General features: G+C 48.5%; 1 protein-coding gene across 1 annotated transcript in view; it reads right to left on the bottom strand.

Annotated features, from left to right (window-relative positions):
- Positions 1–12,430: 12,430 nt before the first annotated feature.
- Positions 12,431–22,916, bottom strand: part of LOC119654722 (neuromodulin) — a 74,396-nt gene continuing 63,910 nt past the window's right edge. The window contains exon 3 of the mRNA XM_038060244.1: positions 12,431–13,679. Within this exon, the coding sequence (XP_037916172.1) occupies positions 13,459–13,679 (221 nt within the window). The 3' untranslated portion in view covers positions 12,431–13,458. The remainder of the gene's footprint in view (positions 13,680–22,916) is intronic.

Raw genomic sequence — 22,916 nt, forward strand, 5'->3', positions numbered from 1 at the left:
TCCTCACTGCGGGGGTTACCTACTTTATCTCTTAAATGAACGCGGTGCAGGACCCCGCAGACACAAGACTTTTTACTTGCTTACCAACCCCCCTCTACAAATTCATAACATCCATTATTAGAGGAAGGATTAAAGATCAACAACATTTTGTTCGAGAAGCTGAAAGGCTGCCGAGTCGGTTCAAGCGGTTTCAAAGAGCAACTTATTATCGATTCGGTGGTTTTGCATGGCACTGAATGATGCTAGAGGGCGTGGTTTTGCAATAAAATATAGCCTACGTGCTAAGTGCGAGCTGAGACACTTGATGTACTTAAATGATAACAAGTTGTATGCTGGTACTAACGACCACCTTAGAAGTCTGTTGCGAATAGTAGACATGTTCAACCGTGATATTTGGATGGAATTTCGATTAGATAAGTGTCGAATGTAAGGCATCCGCAAAGGTCATCACGAGCCACAAGCCGATTGGCTACGTGTTTATTTTTACAGCAAAGATTGGGCGAGTCCATGGAGCTGTTTGTAAGTCAGATTGCGGGCTGTCTCCATTTAACTTGGAGGATCGATTTTTCAATTTTCTGAGCGGAATGAAATCAGACCAAGACCATATCGATGAATGGAAGTCGAATGTAATATACAATAAATACGTGAATTACCTCTGGCAGCCATTTGTCGATCTGGATCAGTCGAATGTATCGAATGAAAGGTCTCAATTAGTAGTTTCTGGATCTGATATCAGTTTTGACGTGAATTGTAAAGTGAGATAGGACTCATTTTCGGGAACTACCCAACCCAAAAACCCGAAAAAAATCAGGTGCGCTTAGATGAAATCTAGGCCTCAAAATATGTTCCATTCCGATATCTGCTCAAATAAACTTACTAATAGTATATTACCAACTTTTAGAAATTTACTGAAAACCCCCTTAAATTCACCCTAGGACTTTCAAATTTCGCACTAGCATAGACAATATTTCGTATACACGTGCCGAATTTCATGGAAGTCTGGCCATGCCCAAAGTTATTAATTCAAACGGAGCCATTACGCGCGAATTTCCAAAGCCATGCAAATAACATGCTGACGTCATAATTAGCGAGAATAATTGATATTCGTGTGAAATATTAAAGTCGTATCTATGAAGAATCTACTTCTCCCCAGCCCTTTTTAAGGTTTCGTGTGAAACAAAATCTTATTAGAATCGAGTCGATGTCTGTCTGTCTGTCACACTCGATTTATAGAGCATGTGACCTGATGTTCCTTTTACATACAGCAAGCGGCACCATCTTGTGTTAAGTGTAAGGGGGGGGGGGGGAGGGGCTCCCCATACAAGTGAATGGAAGGTGCAAAATTTTTTTTCATAAAATGTGGCCATGTGGGGTATCGAATGAAAGGGTTTAATTAGTACTTTTCGAAACTGGTTCTATATTTGATATCGAGTGAAACAAAGGGGAGTGAGACCTCAAAATATGACCATCAAAAAGTATAACAGGTCTCGTTCTCAGAACCTATATAACCGAAAAATCTGAAAATAATCACAGTATTGCATCTCTACGAAATCTAGGCCTCGAAATACATCCCGTTCCGATATCTGCACAAATAAAGTTAATAATAGTATATTTCCACTTTTCGAATTTTACCCGGCAACCCGACATTGTAAGGGATATCATAGTGCACAATTTGGTCAAGTTTGAAGAAAATCCAACTATTATTAACAAAGTTATAACTTTGACATTTTTTGTAGATTTCGTGCATTCTACAACGTGTATGACGTCATCATCCCATATCAATTCGTCGATACCACAACGAAGTAAGTTCGTATGAATGGAGTCTCAAAGAATTATTTTGTTTTAGTTTTTTGTCATTTGTATATGAATATCAATTACCCAAACAGACATTTGTTTATGTAGGTATATATTATATGCGTGCTAATGAAGTCTGCAGGTATTGTCTAATTCAGATAGATATATTTGTACATTTTTTTTTTTTTTGTGCGTACACGGAGGTGGAAAATCTTAGAAAGACACGCCCGCCGCAGCTCCGCCGCCCGAACGGCGGAACTACAGCGGGCGCGTGTGGGATTCACACCCACTAAAAATCACCCCCGGTCTCTCCAGCCCCAGCCCCGCGGGACCACCATTGAGGTATTACTTCGCGGGGTAGGTTTGCTCTTAGGCACTCATCCTTCTCCTATTTCCGGCTTTCCTCCTTCTTTGTTCCTTCTGCAACTCCTCCTGCATTTGGATGATTGCGGAGCCAACCGCAAGCGACTTCTCCTCGGACTCCAGCATCTCAGTAACCAAAATCTCCGGGGTCCCGCTCCTGCCCAGCACCTGGTTTAAGCTCCTTCTCTTCATCGCAAATCGTGGGCAGTGAAACATCACATGCTCTGGATCCTCCGGTATGCCATCGCATCTGGGACAGTTCGGAGAATCATCCAACCCAAAGCGGTGCAGATACTGCCTGTAGCAACCACCGTGTCCCGTGAGGAACTGGGTAATGTGGTAGTTGGTCTCCCCATGTTTTCGCTCAAGCCACACCCTAATGTTGGGAATGAGCCTGTGCGTCCACCGACCTTTCGCAGACTCGTCCCATCTGCGTTGCCAGAGATCAAGCGACTCTGACCTTGCCGCATTTCTACGCTGTGCATTCCCCTCCATATGTCTTTCATTGTACAGGACACTCATTTCTTTGGCCAGAATGTCAACCGGGATCATGCCTGCCACCACCAATACTGTCTCATCTGATGTGGTTCTAAAAGCACTGCAAACCCTCAAAGCCATCCGCCGGTAAACCGAGTTCACCTGCTTCCGTCTCTGAGAGTTTGCAAGCGCCTCTGCCCACACAGGCGAGTAGAGCAGGATGGAGCGCACCACTCCGGCTAGCACCAACCTCCGGCAATGTTTCGGCTCACCAATATTTGGCAACATTTTTGCAAGTGCCGTGGTGGTACTGACTGCCTTTTGGCATGTGTTCCCTAAAACTCAATTTGGTGTCAATTATTACCCCCAGGTATTTGATAGCCGGCTTTGATACAATCGTATGTCCACCGACCTCCACTTTTACAATGTTATTTTTCCTGCGTTTCGTTATTAAGACCGCTTCCGTTTTCGCGTCCGCCAAGGTCAGCCCGGCCTTTTCTAGCCAGGACTTTACCGCTCTCACTGTTTCCGTTGCGTAAACCTCCACATCTTCTGGGTGTTTTGCTGCAACAACCACAGCTAGGTCATCAGCAAAGCCGACAATCGTAGTCCCCTCTGGGACGGGAAAAGCAAGCACCCCATTATACATGATATTCCACAACAGGGGACCAAGTACCGATCCCTGTGGTACCCCGGCTTTGACAATGTACTCTTTGGGGCCCTCATCCGTCCCGTACCAGAGAGTCCTCTCTGAGAGGTAGTTTTCCACCAAATTCGCTAAGTATCCGGGGACACCTATGTCAGCCAACGCCCGTTTAACTCTATTCCAGTTGGCCGAGTTGAATGCGTTTTTGATATCCAACGCCACCACGGCACAGCAGCCGCCAGAAATCAGTGCACCTTTTGCCAGGTTTACCACCATGCCAATTGCGTCCACCGTAGAGTGGGCGCGTCGGAAACCAAACTGGCGTTCCGACAAACCATTGCTGGCTTCGACGATGGGCAGGAGTCTGTTGTAGATGACTCTCTCCATCATCTTCCCCATTGTATCCAACAGGCAGATAGGACGATACGACGCTGGGTTTCCAGGTGGCTTGCCAGGCTTCGGAAGCAACACCAACTTTTGCTTTTTCCACTGGGCAGGGAATATTCCTTCTTTTAGGCACACCTCGAAGGTGTTGGCGAAAAGGTTGGGCCTAGTCTTCACTGCCAGTTTCAAAGCTCGGTTGGGGATGCCATCCAAACCTGGGGCCTTGTTGTCACCGAACCTACCACATATTTCCCGCAGCTCCTCCACAGTTACAGGCGGTATTATGCCGTCATTTAGCTGGAGAAAACTTTGCCTTCCCCTATTTTCGTGGTGAGGGAACAGAGTGGTAACAATCTGTTTCAGGAGGCGCGGACAGGTCACCTGGGGTGATTTCCGCAGCCTTTTCATCACCACTCTGTAAGCCTCGCCCCAAGGGTTTATGTCGGCATGGTCGCACAGCTGTTTGAAGCAGTTCTTTTTGCTCCTCCGAATGGCTTCCTTTAGGCGGCCACGCAATTGCTTGTGTGCCTCCTCTCGACCGTCGCCACCGGGTTTTCCCCTGAGCCTCTGGCAAAGCCTCCTTGCCCGAAAACATGCGGCTCGCAAACTTGCGATTTCGTTGTTCCACCAGTAGTTGGGTTGCCTACTGGGGAGCAATCGCCTTCTGGGCATAGTAGCATCGCATGCTCCCGTCACCCATCGAGTAATCTGGGTGGCTTTCTCTCCAGCCGTACCATTCAGGGATATGTCGGATTTGAGCACCGCGGAAAACGTGTCCCCCTCGAAAGCTTTCACTGTCCAGCCAAGCATACCACCCGGCATTCTGCGAAAACTCTTTTTCGAGTTCGATCCGCCCTTGATCTCTATGCAGGTTGCCTGGTGGTCGCTGTGAGTATAGTCCTCACTGACATGCCAAGCGATTCTACTGGCTAAAGTGGCACTCACGTATGTTAGGTCCACTATAGACCCCAGGCCCCTTCCCCGGAAAGTGTACGAAGACGCAACATTCGCCAGTACCACGTCCAGCTCCGCGAATGCTTCGAGGAGAACACGTCCCCTGACATTAGTTATCCGGCTGCCCCATTCAAGAGCCCACGCATTGAAATCGCCTCCTATTATGATCGGCCAACGTCGTCTTGCATCCAAAACAAGAGCAGCAAGCATCCGCTCATACTCGACGAGTGTAGCGCTGGGTGGAGCATAGCAGCTGTAGATGTGGATGCCCTTCACCTTCGCTCTGATGAAGCCCTCCTCCGGGTGCTCCATTATTTCCTGGAAGGCTTGTTCTCCACAAGTCCACAGCGCTGCTTGGCCCGTTTGGTCTTTGACCCAAACGCTACCACCGTGGTTTCGGTATGGTTCACTTAGGATGGCCACATCGATGTTTTTCTCGCGGATGGTTTGCGTGAGTAGATCCTGCGCCGCCTCGCAGTGGTTGAGATTGATTTGTATCAACCTTATCTGCGATTTATGCTAAGCGCTCTCCTGTATTCCGGGCACCTGCTGCTGCCCGCAATGTGCCGATGGTCCACACCCTCCTTTCCTTTGCACAGTAGACAATTTGGGTCAGCTCCGCAGTCCTTGCTGATGTGGCCTTCCACTCCGCATCTCCTGCATTGCTTTGACCTGTCATTTGGGTTAGTGCATGACTTCGCAATGTGACCAAAGCCAAGACATCTAAAGCACCGTTTTAACGCCACCTGTTCCCTAAGGCGACACATAACCCAGCCTATTCTCACTCTCCCTGCTGCTAACAGTTTGAGTGCGTTCTCCACTGGTAAGCTGATAATGGCGGTTTGTGTTCCCCCATAGGCTTTCCTTAGCGTTTTTACCGCTGACTCTTGTAGTCCGGCAAGATCGAACTGTTTCTCCAACACTTCGCGAACCTCCTCCTTCGTCGTGCTTTCATCTATATCTTTGCAGATTATAGTGATCTCCGGCCTGCTAGCTCTTATGTCGGCTTCCTGCCCTAAAGTCTTCCCGATTTGGCTTAAGAATTTGTCCGCGGTTACATCCTTGGATTTCTTAAGTTCCAACATAAGATCTCCTTTCTGCGACCGTCTAATACGGCTGACGTTGTCTCCCAAATTGGTGAGTTCGGGGTCTGCCTTCACTTTCCTGAGAATGTCGGCGTATGACCCTTCGCCTCGTTTGGAAATGAAAATCACATCCGGTCTAATCTTCCTCCGATAATTTCTTTTCCGTGGTTCTACCTTCCTCCAAGCTTCCGCATCCGCCTTTGAAGGTTCGATCCCTTTTCTCGAGGTAGCCACTGCAGTATTTTCCTTGGTAGCTTCAGACGTACTTTTCATGAACTCCGCCTTTTTGGGAGTTGAGTCCTTTTTTCTTTTCGGGGTTTGCTGGCCTGTTGAGTCATTCAGCTTCTCGCGCAGCCTCTTTCCCGGTTTCTCCCCTTTTGTGTTTTGAACCGGCGTTACTTGAGTTGCCTGGTTCACTTTTCCAATCGGCGACTTCCCTACTCGTTCATCCTGGGCCTTGCCGTAAGTCAAACGGATGCCTCTTATCATGGCCCTTATATTTTGGTGAATGTTCCTGCGCTCCTTGATAAACTCACACAGCTCCATGATCTTTTTACCGAGGGCAGTAAAGGCAGCTCCAGACTGATCATTGCCCAAAACATCGCCCGGGTAAATCGGCGTCAATGATTCTTCCTCATCGAAGACTCCCGCTATACGCTTCCCACTGGGGGTAGCGATCATGGGGGCTTGTGCCCGTGTGGGAGGGGATCTGCGAAAAATCGAACTCCTTCTGAACGGATCCATCACTGGACCCAGTTCAAGTTCCTCCCGTACGCTTGTAACATTAGATGCCACAGTAGCCAAGGTTCCCACTACTGAGGCACTGCGGTCGTTGGATATTGACGGCCGGGAGCCCGCTTGCTCACTCCCAAAAACCGCCGGCACTGGGTTTCCGAAGCCCTGCACCGTAACTTCATTCTTCTTCTGCTCCTCCATGTTTGGTTTTATTTCTGGGTATCCTTCCCATAGCCAATTTTTATCCACGAGTGGGCGCTTACTTCCCACCTACCCGGCCTGCGCACAAGCATGCCCATACACGCACATCTCCGGATGCGTGCATGTGCATGGCCATGACACATTCGCCGAGCATTCCCTTATCCGCACAAAGGGACGCGCCTGATGGGAGGTTTGGCAACTCCACACAGGAGATATATTTGTACATAAAATCAGCCTTATTTAATATACGTACTATGTATGCATATATGTATACTTTTCTGCACAAAGTAAATCGGAAATATGGGTACAATCCATTTATATGCGTGCATGCATATGTACAATATTCGGAAATACGCAATTTGTTTGTTTAGGGTGAGGATAATATTTATGGCTGTAATATGTACGTATGGCTTGTAGTTTGGAAAAATATGAAGGATTATGTTGGATTTGTAGCTATACACATAGAAAAATGTGGGTTGAAGTTTCTTACACAAGATGAACACAAAACTGTTATACCCGAAGCGCGAGCTTTCGGTATTAAAATTTGTTTATATCTGATGTAGGTTAAATTCTTCGCATTTGCTAATAATATTAAACTAGAGAGTGTGAAGCGTATGAGGTTGACTATTATCAATACAGGGCTTTCTATCAAATGATTTATTTAAATCGCTTTCTAAAAAATGAAGGGCAATTTTTAGCTATGTGACACGGAGCTGTCGTGCACTCGTCGCTCCTCACATCTTCTTCTTTTTCTTCAGCTTTTGTCCCTTTCCCAAGCGGGGTCGGTTCGTGATGATCGGTTTCGCCATTTTATTTTATCAAATGCCTGATTTGGATACAATTTCGAGGCTTTTAAATGCCAATCCAGCGTATCAATCCACCGTTGTTTCGGCCGGGTTTTTCGTTGCTTACCATTGATTTCGATGTTCAGACCAATATTGGTAAGTGAATTCTCGTTAGTGTGAACTACATGACCATATCATCGGAAACTTCTCACTCGCAGTTTTTCCACGATCGATGCAACCCCATATCGATTGCGGATACCCTCATTTCGGACGTTATCAAAACCCACCAATGCAATGCAACATCTTCGTATCTACTACCGCAAGACGCCGTTCAGTGTCTTTTATAGTCGACCAACACTCAGAACTATAGAGAACGGCAGACTGATGACATTGCAGTAAATTTTAAATTTGAGACGTGCGCTGATACTTTGATCACAAAGAACACCAGTTATGCAATGCCACTTCATTTGTCCGCCGTCTTCAGTTGGCGGGACCTCTAATTCGCCGATATTTTGTTTGTTGAGCAGTTCATCATACTCAACCCATCGCTCCAATCTGCCCATTCTGTCGGAAATCAAATTTCCCTCTTTGTCTGGATAGAATGAGCATCGAGGTGTATAAGGCTTCATCCTACTGACTTGTTCGTAATTCCGCGCCTGATGCGGTTATTCTCTGTACTTTTCTAGTTCACAGACTTATTGGTAAGTCGCATCTCCGTTCGTTGAAGTTCGTGATAAGTCTCTGCGCGTGCCCGCGTCCTTTGAGAATGCAACATTACTCGGTATGCAGCATTCTTCCTTTCCGTAACTAGCTTAGATTCATCGTCGAACCAGCCGTTTCGACTCTTTTTGCAGCTGGGGCCAAGTATGTTTAACGGTTCATTCAAAACGAAATAAAGCTTCTCCAAATTTTAGTCTTAATCCATGAAAGAATTAAATGAGAGAACAAAACCGATAAATTTTAATTCACTTTATCTGAACATTTACGTTTTAGAAATAAAAACTAAAATTAAAACATATTTTAAACGTAAGCGAGGCTGACTTGATAAGAATTCAGTTGTGTTCACCGCCGCGGTTGGAGACAGAAGAGACCGGCTTATTTCCATGCGGTCTTTTCTGTTCCAACCAACGGCACTTTCTCACCGCTAATCTTCCATTCCCGTGGCGAGTTCTAAAATGAGTGGAGAGTTCCGCGCCATCTACCCGTCCGCACCCGCAACATTCGAAATAAATTTCAAATGCTGCGGATCTTGCCGCGCCACATCACTCCGCCCCCAGACGAAACCTAGGGGGGTTTCGGCGACCGATCCCGGAACTCCGTTCCCCGTTAATCTACAAAGCGGACACGACGCTCAAGAGCGAGTTGATCAGGCGCCTGTCGACAAGCGAGTCTGCAAAATTAGACCACTTGCTGGCGGGTTTAACGTTGGGTGATCGAACTCCCAGCCAATTGCTTCACGAAATGAGGCAATTGGGTGGGAGCAAGATTGGCGATGATCTGATCAAATCGCTCTGGCTGCGACGGCTCCCGGAGGGCACCCAGGCGATCCTAGCTTGCGTCTCCGGTTCCTTGGAGGAACTGGCAGCGACGGCCGACCAGGTGCAGGAGGTGTACGTTCGCCCAACCATAGCGGCCGTTCAACCACCGTCGGATGAGATGGGCGACTTAAGGCGCGAGATAGCTGCTTTAACGGCCAGCGTGGCCGAGATGCGGGCGACGTTGGACGCTCAGCGTTCGAGTGCCAGATCGCGAGCTCGCTCGCGGTCTGCCACACGAACAGGGCGTTCGGGTAGCAGGTCGTCAAGACAGCCTGCGGACAAAGGTATTTGCTGGTACCATCGTAAATTCGGAGATAAAGCGACAAGATGTACGTTACCTTGTAAATTCACGCCTACCGCAAAAAACTAGGTCCGCGGGGGGTCTTGGCGACGGCCACCCAGAGCGCAGCGCCAAGTCGCCTAACTATTTTCGACCCCCTCAGCAGGCGCAACTACCTCGTCGACACGGGTGCGGAGGTTTCGGTTCTTCCCGTACCCCGGGATCATAAACTTTACCCACAGCCCCTCAAACTGGCAGCAGCAAATGCCTCCCGCATCAATACATACGGGTACAGGCAAGTGGACGTGAGTCTTGGCTTGCGTAGGACGTTTTCGTGGCGATGTCAGCTTCCCCGTATTAGGCGCAGACTTCTTGTGTCACTATTGGTTGCTGGTGGACTTGCAAAATAAGTCCCTTATAGACCCCACAACCAATCTTAATTCGTCGGGCCAAATGGTATCTCACGCTGACAATAACCTTTCCGTTCTTTTGGAAGACATCACCGACTCTCGTGTTCGGACACTCCTCCAAAAGTTCAGCCAGATTACTACCGAGTGTAGTCTCTCGAAACCAGTGAAGCACAATGTGCACCACCACATAAATACTACTGGTTCCCCGATTTTCTCGAAGGTGCGTCCTCTACCGCCCCAGAAACTGGCTATTGCGCGGAAAGAATTTGAACAACTTGTTCAACAGGGTATCTGCAGGCCCTCAAACAGCTGTTGGTCTTCCCCTTTACATATGGTCCCTAAGCCAAATGGCGAATGGCGCCCCTGTGGGGATTACAGAAGGCTAAATGCACAGACTGTTCCTGACCGATATCCAATTCCACTTATCCACGACTTTGCGCATCACCTCGCGAATTGCCGCATCTTTTCGACCTTGGACTTAGCCAAGGCATACCACCAAATCCCAGTAGCTCTTGAAGACATTCCAAAGACGGCAATATGCACACCCTTTGGATTCTTCGAGTTCACCCGAATGACTTTCGGATTATGCAATGCGGCGCAAACCTTTCAAAGGTTCATTCACTCAGTCCTGCGAAACCTCAATTTCTGTTTCGTCTATTTGGATGATGTTTTGGTCGCTTCTTCCACTGAGTCTGAGCACTTAGCCCATCTCGAGTGCATTTTTCAACGTCTCCTTGAGGCCGGTTTAGTCCTAAACGTTGAGAAATGCAAATTCTTTCAACAACAGGTGAGATTCCTCGGCCACTCCATTTCCTCTGAAGGAATACAGCCCGACCCAGACAAGGTGCAAGCAATTACAAGCTTCCCGCGTCCGAAAACAGTGAGGGAGTTGAGGAGGTTCTTGGGCATGCTAAACTTCTACCGTCGTTTCCTGCCCAAGGCCGCCCATCACCAGTCCGTTTTGAACGCGTACTTGTCTGGCCCCAAAACAAAAGACACACGAGAGATTGTGTGGTCTGAAGAGGCTGTCCGCGCGTTCGATAAATCCCGACAAAAACTGGCTGATGCTACACTCTTGGCATTTCCTCTGCAAGATGCACCCCTAGCCGTTTTTGTTGATGCCTCTGACATCGCAGTAGGTGCTGCCCTTCACCAAAAGGTGGATCAAGTTTGGCAGCCGTTGAGCTTCTTCTCGAAACAGTTGAATCCCGCTCAACGGAACTACAGTACCTACGATCGCGAACTGCTCGCCGCGTACTTGAGCATCAAATACTTCCGTTTCTCCCTAGAAGGCAGGCCGTTCACAGTGTTCACGGACCATAAGCCTCTCACGTATACTTTGAAATAAAAGCCCGACAAAGCGTCCCCTCGTCAGCTTCGACACCTGAGCTTCATAAGCCAGTTTATGTCAGACATCCAACACGTGTCCGGCAAGGACAACATAGTTGCTGACGCTTTGTCTCGTGTCTCCGAGGTTAACATCCCCGCCTCACTCGATTTCTCGGCTATTGCCAAGGCGCAGGAGGATGACGCAGCACTTCAGAGCCTCAAATCCAAACCCAAATACAAATTTCGGGAGTTGCCCATCTTCGGCTCAAAACTCTCGCTCTGCTGCGAAGACTCGGAAAAGGGACCTCGGCCATACATTCCGGTCACATTTCGCAAGGAAGTGTTCCACCCTGTTCACGACTTGGCACATCCCGGCATCAGGACAACAAACCGGTTAGTCACCGGAAAATACTTCTGGCCCTCCATGAACAAGGATATCAATTCCTGGGCCAGAGAGTGCATCGCATGCCAAAAGTGTAAAGTCTCCAGGCATGTCAGGAAAGAAGTGGGCTCATTCCCCCGCACTACCAAGCGTTTCCACACGATACACCTCGACATAATAGGGCCTTTGCGAGACTCGCACGGTTACAAGTATTGCCTCACAATCATCGACAGGTTCACGCGGTGGCCTGAGGCAATACCTCTGAAAGACATTACGGCGCAATCTTGTGCCGAAGCCCTCTGCCCAGAGTGGATACCTCGCTTTGGCGTCCCTGCAGTGGTCATCACTGACCAGAGAATGCAATTTGAATCCACTCTTTTCTCGGAGTTAGGTAAACTCCTGGGTTTTAAACGCCAGCGGACTACTGAACCCGGCTTATTTCCATGCGGTCTTTTCTGTCCCAACCAACGGCACTTTCTCACCGCTAATCTTCCACTACCGTGGCGAGTTCTAAAATGAGTGGAGAGTTCCGCGCCATCTACCCGTCCGCACCCGCAACATTCGAAATAAATTTCAAATGCTGCGGATCCTGCCGCGCCACATATGTTTGTGGCCGTATTTATGATAACGTTCTTCAGGTGATTGTGAAGATCATTTGTTGATGCTTCATCTCCAGGATCTCTGTTGACAGCGGTTATTGCGGCATCCATTTCCCTCTTATAGGTGTCGCGAAGGGTTGTGTTGTGGATGGCTTCAGTGTTAACTGTCACCTGATTGTCAGAGGGGATTCTGGACGCTGTTGTTATTCGAGCTCGGAGTACCATGCCAACGAGATAGTGATCCGAGTTTATATTGGCCTCCCTATATGCTCTGACATTCATCAAGGCTGAGAGGTGGCGGCGTTCGATCAACACGTGGTCAATTTGGTTGAAAGTGTTCCCGTCTGGAGAGGCCGACGTTTATTTGTGGAGCCATAGCCATACGATGGATGGATCATTGGATGCTTTCCAGGATTCCACTTACCGTCAGCACCTGCACTGAAGATCTCTGCAAATGAAATAACAGTGAAAAACAATATTTTGTGTTTATTCTGTTTTGATCAATTACGATTTTCAGCTTCCTACAGCTAATTTACATAATTAAATTTTGATTCTGGACAAAGCAAATATACTTTAATCTAAGGAAGGAAAACGAATACTGTAACTGTGGCACGGTCTAAAACTAGAACGCAAGAAAAGGATGCTCCGCTTTACGGCGTTTAACAACGAACCAACGAATCGAAACATTACACTATTAAACGAAATTATTGCTCTAATCACTAAATTCCAACGTATACATATGATATTCAATTATTCAATTTAAGTTGATTAATCTTAACGAAAAACAACGATTTTTACTTTGCAACATTCTAATCAGTGACGACTTGTCCACCATTACGGAATCGTATGTTGGAAAATTGAGATAATAAAGGAAAATGCAAAATACAAAAACATTTTTATTTTTTTCTTCTCCCTTGTTTGTTTGTTTCTTTGGTTTTGTTTTGTTTTTTTTTTCAATTCCGTAAATATGGCAAATTTGTAAATATAATATTAAAAAAGGATACTGCAGACACGTGTGAGATAACAATAGTTATTTAAATCTAAAACGTTCAGAAGTAAATAGAATGCAATAGAATTCCATAGTTCCATAGTTTTTCTTTCAAAATGATTTTAATAAACTCCTCCCCCCTTAATCGATTTAACAAATGCTATCCATTCTGTAGATTTTGTATTGACTTTCTTCCGCTTCTAAGTAGTCCTTCGTACTTACTCGAAAAGTTAAAGGCTGCATATTAAAGTATGTGTGTGTGCATGTATTTCTGTGTGTGTTTTCAGGGTATAATTATTGACCTATTTTTACGCTCTATTTGAATTTTTTAAATTTCATTTTCATATGGCATTTTCTCCAATTTCCATCTAATTGCTCTCATTATTCTGCTAGAATTTCTGTTTTTTTTTCTTGGGATTTTACTAAGTTTCTGACTGTAGAGTGGATGACTTGCAGAATTTGGTACGCTTCATGCTTTACGCATCAACAAATTTTTTTTTTTTTAAATTTATTCATCGTGTTTACGTGTCTTATATCCTCGGAACGAAGCTTGGATTTTTGTTGCAGCTTTATTAAGTTCAGGATCTGTAAGATCTATGTCTAGCTCCTCCGCAACCTTCTTCGTTATCTCCTCGAGATCTTTATCGTCTTTGATGTCAGAAGTTTGGAGCTTACGTTGCAAATGACCCCGAAAGGCTGACTGAATTCGAGTGGCAGCATCACATAATTCTGCAATGATAAGAGAAATTATTTGAGGATATTTTAAGAATGAGGGTAAGTTGTTAAGGTCCTTAAGGTGTACGATCCCATTGGCAACAGTACTTAGGGGCTGAAAAGAAGAAGGCGAAGAGGATCAAAAGACAACAACACGTCGCGCCATCAGAAAAACCTCTGCCTAAAACTAAGGCGGATACGAAGGACGGAGTGCCAAAAGAAAAGGTGGGGAGACGAAGGAGGACTAGACCGCCAGCTTTGCTTATTAAGCCGCAGGAAGGCAAGACTTTTGCGGAAGTCCTCAGCGAAATCCGTTATAAAATCAAACCCGAAGACAACGGAGCGGAGGTGTCTTCCATACGTAAAACGAAGGGTGGTGGAGTCTTAGTCGAACTAGGCCCGAAGACTATAAATAAAGTCACGTTCTGTGAAGTAGTCAAGGGGCTTCTAGGAGATAAAGCTTTGGTTTCTAGCCTGGAACCCACGTGTGCTTTAGAAATCCGAGACCTTGACCTTGAGGTAGAAGAGGCCATCAAACGCGAATGCCCGGAGGTAACCAATGTCCGGATTGGTATCACCTCCGCAAACTCCCGAGGCTAAAAACTCGCTGTGGTGGAAGTTGCCGAGCAATACGCGACGAAGCTTCTAAACAGCGGGAAAATAAGAATTGGTTGGGTAGTGTGTAGGATACGAATTCGGACCGCCCCAACCAAATGTTACAGATGTTTGGATTATGGGCGCACATCTGCAAACTGTCGGGGACCTGACAGAAGGGCAACATGCCCCGTAAATGCGGTCAGGCAGGCCATAAAGCGAACACCTGCAATGAAAAGGAAAGCTGCGTCCTATGCAGGGACCGTGGCGCGACTGATGAGAGCATTGCGCACACTGCGGGATCGGGGCGGTGTCCAGTTTTCAGAGCAGAACTGGAAAGAGCTAGGATACGGTCAACATGATTTGCATCCTACAAATCAATATGCACCGGAGTGCAACCGCTCACGAGTTGCTAGCGCAGTTCGCTGCGGAGACCAAAGCTGATTTAGTACTCATCAGTGAGCAGTACCGAAACAAGGGCCCAGTTTCATGGCACCCAGACATGTCAGGTATCGCTGCCATCTGGGTTCGGGACGGCACCTTCCTGGGGGTTCTTGCCCAAGGCCGAGGGGATGGCTTTGTCTGGATTCGGTGTTCAGGGATAACGTTTTTTAGTGTCTATCTTACGCCGAATGAGACGATGCCGGACTTTCGTCGGAGGCTTGAGGCTTTGGAGGACGCTATCCTAAGCACGGATGGGTGGATCCTGGTCGGGGGTGACTTCAATGCTAGGGCATTTGAATGGGGCATGCCTCACACAGATTCCAGAGGGAAACAAATTCTGGAAATGGCGGCGAGAATAGGACTGGTAGTTCTAAACACCGGATCCACCCCAACGTTCCGGCGCCCGGGCTGCCAAGGAAGCATTCCAGACGCAACCTTCGCATCGGAATCACTGGTGTCGCTGGTGGACGGGTGGCGAGTTCTGGAAGACTTTTCGGCAAGTGACCACCAATACATTGCTTTTGAAGTGGTGGACACAAAATCTCGGTGTGCGTCACCCCAGCCATCTTTCTGTGTATGGAGCGTCGCGAAAGTGAACACCGGGAAGTTTGTCGAAACTCTGGGAACAGGTGGGTCCACGCTGAAGGGTACTCCTGGGGGCGGTGGCGCCGCTGCTGACACTGTCGTAAATTCAGTTATGAACCTGATAACGACGGTCTGCGGAGCCTCCATCCCAAGAAAAACATCGAGGTGCGGCAAACCTTCCATGTATTGGTGGACAGTGGAAATCGCAGAGCTCCGGAAGGATTGTCACAGGCTCCGCCGCTTAACACAACGTCTAGGCGACCGGAAAGAGGCATGTATCATAATGATGGAGTACAAATCAGCCAAAAGGAGACTCCGCAGCGCAATAAACAAGAGCAAAGCTCGCTGCTGGCAAGATCTGATCGACGAGGTGAATGGGGATCCGTGGGGAGTCGGTTACAAACTTGTAACCCGAAAAATCGGGGCTATGCGGAAACCCTGTTCACTTAAGGCCGAGTAGATGGACCGCATTGTGAGGGCACTCTTCCCTGCACACCCCGTATGGGATGGTGACGTCGACGCGGAGAGCGCAGAGGACTGTCCACTTTTCTCTGTAAAAGAGTTGGAACAGGCAGTCCTCTCTATGAAAAACAAGAAGGCGCCAGGACTCGATGGTATTCCAGCAGAGGTGTACAAACTGGTATTTCAACACCGGCCAGACCTACTGCTCGGCGGATTCAACGCTTGCCTGAAAGAGGGCATTTTCCCTGCTCGTTGGAAAGTTGCGAGTCTTGCGCTGATCCCTAAAGGGAAAGGCGATCCCGAACTGCCGTCTTCATACCGCTCACTATGTATGCTTGATACTGCTGGGAAAGCTCATCAGAAGTAGACTCGCTGAAGCGATACGCGCTGCCGGAGATTTATCTCCCCGGCAGTTTGGTTTTAGGGCAGGGAGATCGACAATTGATGCTGTCATGCAGGTCATGGACGCCGTTCGACGAGCAGAGGCACATAGCCGCCGAACTCGACGGGTGGTGGTCCTCGTAACGCTCGACGTCAGAAACGCCTTCAATTCCGTAAGATGGAAAGACATTCTAGGCACACTGGACAATACCTTCAACGTGCCGAACTATCTCTTACGGATTTTGAGGGACTATCTGAGGAACCGCTTCCTGCTCTATGAAACACTAGAGGGTCAAAGGTGGATGGAGGTCACGTTGGGGGTAGCACAGGGATCCATCCTAGGGCCGGACCTCTGGAACGCTACCTATGACAGCCTGCTTAAACTCGACATGCCAGAAGAGTCGCGCCTGGTCGGCTACGCAGATGATGTCGCAGCGCTTGTTGCTGGACGCACTGTCGAACAGGCACAAAGCAGACTCGGCATATTGATGCGACGGGTAAGCGGATGGATGACTGCTCATGGTTTCAACCTTGCGCTGGAAAAACCGAAGTAGTCATCCTGACGAGAATTCCGACCCTGCGTCCCATATCGTTCGGCGAGTCGATAATCGGGTTGACTCTTGACTTAAAGATGAGCTTTTCTGAGCAAATCCAAGCAGCAGCGAACAAGGTTGCGGCTGGAGTTTCGGCGTTAAGTAGGCTAATGGCAAACATTGGGGGTCCTACGTCTAGTAGGCGACGTCTTCTGATGAGCACAACGCAGTCTGTCCTGCTCTACGGCGCAGAGGTATGGGCTGGCGCTCTTAACAAGGAGGTATATCGTAGACGCTTCGCGCAAGTACAGAGACGGGGAGCTTTACGGGTGGCGTCTGTGTACCGCACAGTCTCTGAACCGGCCGTGATGGTGATCGCGGGAGTTATCCCCGTTGCTCTTCTTGCTAGGGAGCGTCAGGCCATATACAAGCGCAAGGGCGATTAGCCAAGGGAGGTGGTTGCTCGCGAAGAACGGCAACACACTCTAGACGAGTGGCAGCTCTCTTGGCAAAATGAAACTAGAAGCAGATGGACTGCGCGGCTCATCGGCAACTTAGGTGCGTGGCTGAATCGGAAGCATGGTGAGACTGACTATTTCCTTCCCCAATTTTTAAGTGGGCATGGAAGTTTTCAGTCTTACCTGCACAAGATTGGAAAGGCGCGTTCTCTGGATTGTGTGTTTTTCAATGGAGTTGTGGACGATTCCCACCACACTTTTTTTTCTTGTGGAAGGTGGGATGGGGTTCGTCAGCAGCTCTATTTAAACACAGGGGATCTCTCTCCAGACAACATTGTCGAAGAGATGCTGAGGACTGCTGACAGCTGGAACCGTGTTGCCTATTACGCTCGGGCCCTTCTCGTTGCTAAGAAGATAGAACTCGACCGGTGGAGGAGCCGGATGGCAGGGGGCTCCTTGAACTGACAGTTCTCTTTCTCCTCTCCCCTCCCGTTGGTGAAAGGAACTCCCTGATTTGAAGGCTCCACAAGGCGGGAGAGTTCGGGGGCTGACCCGAAGTAAAGTGACAAACGGTTCCAGGTTACGATGGGGAGGTGTTTAGTTGGTAGTCCAACGACGTACCGAATCGGGAGTCCAACACTGTGTGCGTAAATGCATTCACCTACTCTACCCCAAAAAAAAAAGTACTTATTTATACTAGAAGCATTGGGAAGTTTGCATCTAACGTTACTCCAAAACCTTTCGGTTAAGGACCTCTGGTTGGCAAATAATCTACATAACTAATGGAAAGAATTGGTTCTCATTATTCTTACGGTTCTTCAGAAATAGATCGGCCTGATCTGATCAACACTGCGGTCAGTTAGGGGGGCGAGGTACGTTGTCGGACTCTCTGCCATCAGAGAACTAGCCTGGAACCGTTTGACACATTACTTCAGGCTAACCCTCCCGCTCTCCCGGCATTGGGAGCCATCAAGTCAGGGAATTCCTTCCACCAACGGGAGGGGAGGGGAGGTAAGGAGTCCGATTCCTCCGCCGGTCGAGTTCAATCTTCCTCGCAATAAAAAGAGCCCGAACATAATGTGCAATACGATTCCAGCTGCCAGCGCTCTTCAGCATCTCTCTGACAATGTTGTCTGGAGAGAGCTCCCCTGTGCCTACATAAAGTTGCTGACGAGAAAAAGGTGTGTTCAGCGTCGTCCGCCACTCCATTGCAGAACACAAAATCAGCCGATCGCACCTTCCCATCCCTGTGCAGGTAAGACTGGAAACCTCCATGCCCGCTTCAACCGGGGGGTCTAAATTGTCGATGAGCCGCGTGTGACGTTCTTCACGGGCAACCACTTCTTTTAAGTTCTCGCCCGTATGGCGGTAGATAGCTTTGCGCTCCTTGGCAAGGAGGGCAATGGGGATCACTCTCGCGATCACCATCACAGCCGGTTCGGAGACGGTGCGATAAGCAGATGCCTCCCGCAAAGCTCCCCGCCTCTGCACATGAGCAAGGTGCTTACGATGCACCTCCTTGTCAAGGGGATCAGCCCATACCTCCGCGCCATAGAGCAGAACGAACTGCGTTTCTCACATAAGAAGACGTCTCCTAGTAGATATAGGACCCTCAACATTCGCCATTATCCGACTCAAGGCCGCGACTCCATCTGCAGCAATATCCGCTGCTGCTTTGATTTGCTGGAAGAAGCTCATCTTCAAGTCGAGCATTAAACCAAGGTATTAAACCGCTGGTTTTGACTCTATAGTCCACTTGTCGATCGATACGGGACGCGGGGTTGGGATTCCCCTTCTGGTCAAGATGACTACTTCGGTTTTTTCCAGCGCAGGGCTGAAACCGTGAGGAGCCATCCATCTGCTTACCCGTCGTATCAATATGCCAAGTCTACTTTGTGCCCGTTCAACAGTGCGTCCGGCAACAAGTACCGCACCGTCGTCTGCATAACCGACCAGGCACGACTCTTCGGGCATATCGAGTCTCAGCAGACTATCATAGGAAGCGTTCCAGAGGTCCGGCCCTAGGATGGATTCATGTGCTACTCCCGACGTGATTTCCATCCTTCTTTAGCCCTCTAGCGTCTCATAGAGCAGGGAGCGGTCTTTCAGATAATCCCTCAATATCCACAAGAGATAGCTTCGCACGTGAAATGGGTTTTCTAGTGTGCTTAGCATATCTGTCCATCTTATGGAATTGAAGGCATTTCTGACATCAAGCGTTATGAGGAGCACTATCCGTCGAGATAGGCGGCTGTGTGCCTCGGCTTGATGAACCGGATCTACAATCTCCATAACAGCATCTGAACGCCTCAAGCAGCAATTCTGGCCGTTGGCGTAACACCAGTTTGTAAACTTCCGCCGGGATACCATCAGGGCCTGGCGCCCTCTTGTTCTTCGTAGTGAGAACCGCTTTTTCGAGCTGTCTCATTGTGAAAAGGGGGGCAATCTTCGACGCTTTTCGCGCTATTTACATCAACCCGTACAGGGTGTCTGGGGAACAATTCCTGTACAATGCGGTCCATCTAGTCGGTACTTAGTACGCAGGGCCTCCGCAGAGCCCCGATTTTCCGGGTGACAAGCTTATAACCAAATACCCACGGGTCCTCATTCAACTCGTTAATAAAGTTCTGCCAGCCGCGAGCTTTGTTTTTATTTATAGCGCTGCGGATACTCTTTTTTGCTGATCTATACTGTGCCTTTATGGCACATGCCGTTGACGTGAAAACGTTGTACCAAACGGCGGAGCTTATGACACTTCCTCCGTAGGTCGGCAATTTCTGCCGTCCACCAGTACATAGAAGACTTGTCGCGCCTGGGGCCCCTCCGGGGCATAGAAGCCTCACATGCCGTTGTTATCAGGTTCATCACTGATGTCAGCTGCAACACTACCACCCCCCGGAGCGCCCTGCAGCGCGGTCTTGCCTGCTCCAAGAGCTTTGTCGAATTTCCTGATGTTCACCTTCGCGACATTCCATAGGCAGGGGGAGCGTCACGTTAGTGCCCGCCGGCAAGTAGGCAACTTGGAACGCGATGTACTGGTGATCACTTGCCGAGAAGTCTTCTGGGACTCGCCACCCGTCCACCGATGATGTCAGAGATTTCGACGCAAAAGTGATGCCAGGAATACTTCCTTCACACGGTGGGCGCTGAAACGTTGGCGTGGATCCGGTGTTTAAAACTACGAGCCTGGTTCTCGCCGCCATTTTTTAGAATCCGTTTCCCTGTTTCCCTCTGGAGTCTGACTGAGGCATGCCCCATTTAAGGGCTTTAGCATTAAAATCATTGCCTACCAAGATTCGTCTCTCCGTGCTCGAAACCTTGCCCTCCCGAGCATCAAACTGGCGCCGAAAGTCTGGTACCGTCTCATTCGGCGTCAGGTAAACGCTAAAAAACGTTATTCCTAAACACCGAATCCAGACAAACCCATTCCCTCGGCCTTCGGGAAAAACACGAAGTCGAACGTCGTCCTGAATCCAGATGGTAGCGGTCCCGATAAGTCGAGGTGTCATGAAGCCGGGTTCCTGTTTTGGTATTGCTCGCTGATTAGCACTAGATCAGCATTTACCTCCGCAGCGAACTGTGTCAGCAACTGGTGAGCGGTTGCACTCCGGTGCATGTTAATTTGTAAAATACGGATCATGCCATTCGTGCCCTAGCCTTTTCCAGTGCCGCTCTAAAGATTGGACACCACCCCGAGCCCGCAGTGTGTACGACGTTCTCACTAGATGCGCCAAGATCCCTGCAGAGAACACAACTTTCGCTTTCATTGCAGGTCTTCGCTTGCTGACCTACCTAGCCGCATCTCTGACATGCTGTCCGGTCCCTTGCAAGTTGTTGACGTGTGTCCATAGTCCAGACACTTGTAACACTTGATGAGGATTATCCGCATTCGTACCCTCCACACTATCGATCCAATTTTGATTTCATCGCTGCTAAAGAGCTTCCTGGCATACTGCTTGGGGACTTCCACCACAGTCGCACTGTGGTGGGGACTATCCGCATTCGTACCCTGCATACTACCCATCCAAATTTCGTTGCTAAGAAGTTTTCTTGGAGGTGATATCTATTCGGGAATTGGTTACCTCTGGACATTCACGCTTTATCACCTCCTCCACTTCGAGCTTTTCTGTGAGGTTGTAATGATCCCGGATTTCCAGAGAGCATATGGGCTCTAGGCTAGGAACAAGAGCCTTCTTCCCAATAACCCTTTGACTACTTCGCCGAACGTACCTCGTTTTCCGTATGGAAGACACTTCTGCTCCATTGTCTTTGGGTTTCATCCTGTAGCGGATTTCACTAAGGACCTCCGCAAATATCTTGGCTTAATCAGCAGAGCCGACGGTCTAGTCCTTTTTCGTTTCCTCGTCTTTTCTGTTACTGGCTTTTGGTTTGTAGCCTCTTTTTCTTTGGACAGACGGGTCTCTGGCGGTGTAGTCAGTTCTTTCCTTTTATCTTTTTTCGGCTTCTTTTTTTGGGCCCTGGAAACTACTTTGATAAAGTCTCTTTCAGGCACGTCGTCCTCTCCCGGCTTTTCCGCAGTTCGCTTTACAATGGGCTATCGGTGGTCCGTTTGATGCAAGTAGCGTTCTCAGCGGGGAGTGCGGTGGTTTATGCTTTCCAATCGTCTTCGGTTGTTCTCCACGGTTGCCAGTAGAAGGAGGTGCGATCCGATAGTTCTTCCAGTTCGATTAGTCCGTTTTTGAAGCCTTTGCATACGCTTCATCACTGCTGCGCATTTTCTGATGATCCTTTCCTCTTCGGCTATAGCTAGGATGGTCGACTGCACTTGCACTCAGTTCGTATCCGAATCCATCTGCTCAGCACTAGCGAGTCAAAATGGTTTTTTTTTGGAACAAGGGGCCTACAGGGCATTGGAGTGGCTGTCCTGGCACGGTCAGTCGCGCCACTTTCTCTTTATTTGGACGTCACGGTGTCACATTGGGTTTGTCAGCTCTCGCTGCCTCTTTCGCTGATCGCTGCGGCGAACGACGTATTTCTGTGTTGCGCCGAAACACACTCAGCTCTTCCTCTTTCCCTGCTATTTAGTCGATTTTTTTATTGGTTTATTCTCCATGGAAAATTCACAAGCGGCAGTAATCAGGAACTGGTGTACCCTCAGGGACACAGCCCCGACCCCAGTTCCCTGAGTCCTGACCTACGCTTAGCTGATCACGGAATTCATGAATCAATCAGCGCTAGCTCGGGGCAATGGGATCTATTAACACTAGTTCAAAGCACGACCAGGATCCCGAAGGGGCTGGCTTCTGATACGCGTCACAACTAACACCTTGGCACAGCTAAGTTCACATCACCCCATCGACATCGATAGAGAGCTGTCGACTCCCAGTGTGTCGCAACATGCGGCTCGCTCTTCACCGAGAGGCTTTCTCAAAGCTACTACCGAGGACGCAGGTATACTGCCAACTAGGGGGTCAGAACTACTTACTCGGGCACCTCGGGGACGTCACACCTCGTATCGTAAGCGACCCGTTAAAGGTGTGAACACTTTATAACTTCAAGGACGAAATAAGATCCTGGAGGATTTCGTAAATGTTATATAGAATTTGATAGCTCACGTCCCATATCGAGTGCAAAAATGAATGTTAATGGTTTGGAACGGTAACAGGCATAACACCAGGATCGTAGGGAGGCCCCTGAAAAAACTTCCGACCCTGGGGAATCATCTCATTTTCCTTTCTCCCATCAGGTCTGCATGAATGATATGATGAACGTCTTGGCCTAAGCGTAATTTATTTGCGTACGAATTCCTGTCGCGACTGTAAAAATGTCGTTTT

Source organism: Hermetia illucens, chromosome 4, assembly GCF_905115235.1.
Source record: "Hermetia illucens chromosome 4, iHerIll2.2.curated.20191125, whole genome shotgun sequence".
In the NCBI taxonomy this organism is placed as follows: domain Eukaryota; kingdom Metazoa; phylum Arthropoda; class Insecta; order Diptera; family Stratiomyidae; genus Hermetia; species Hermetia illucens.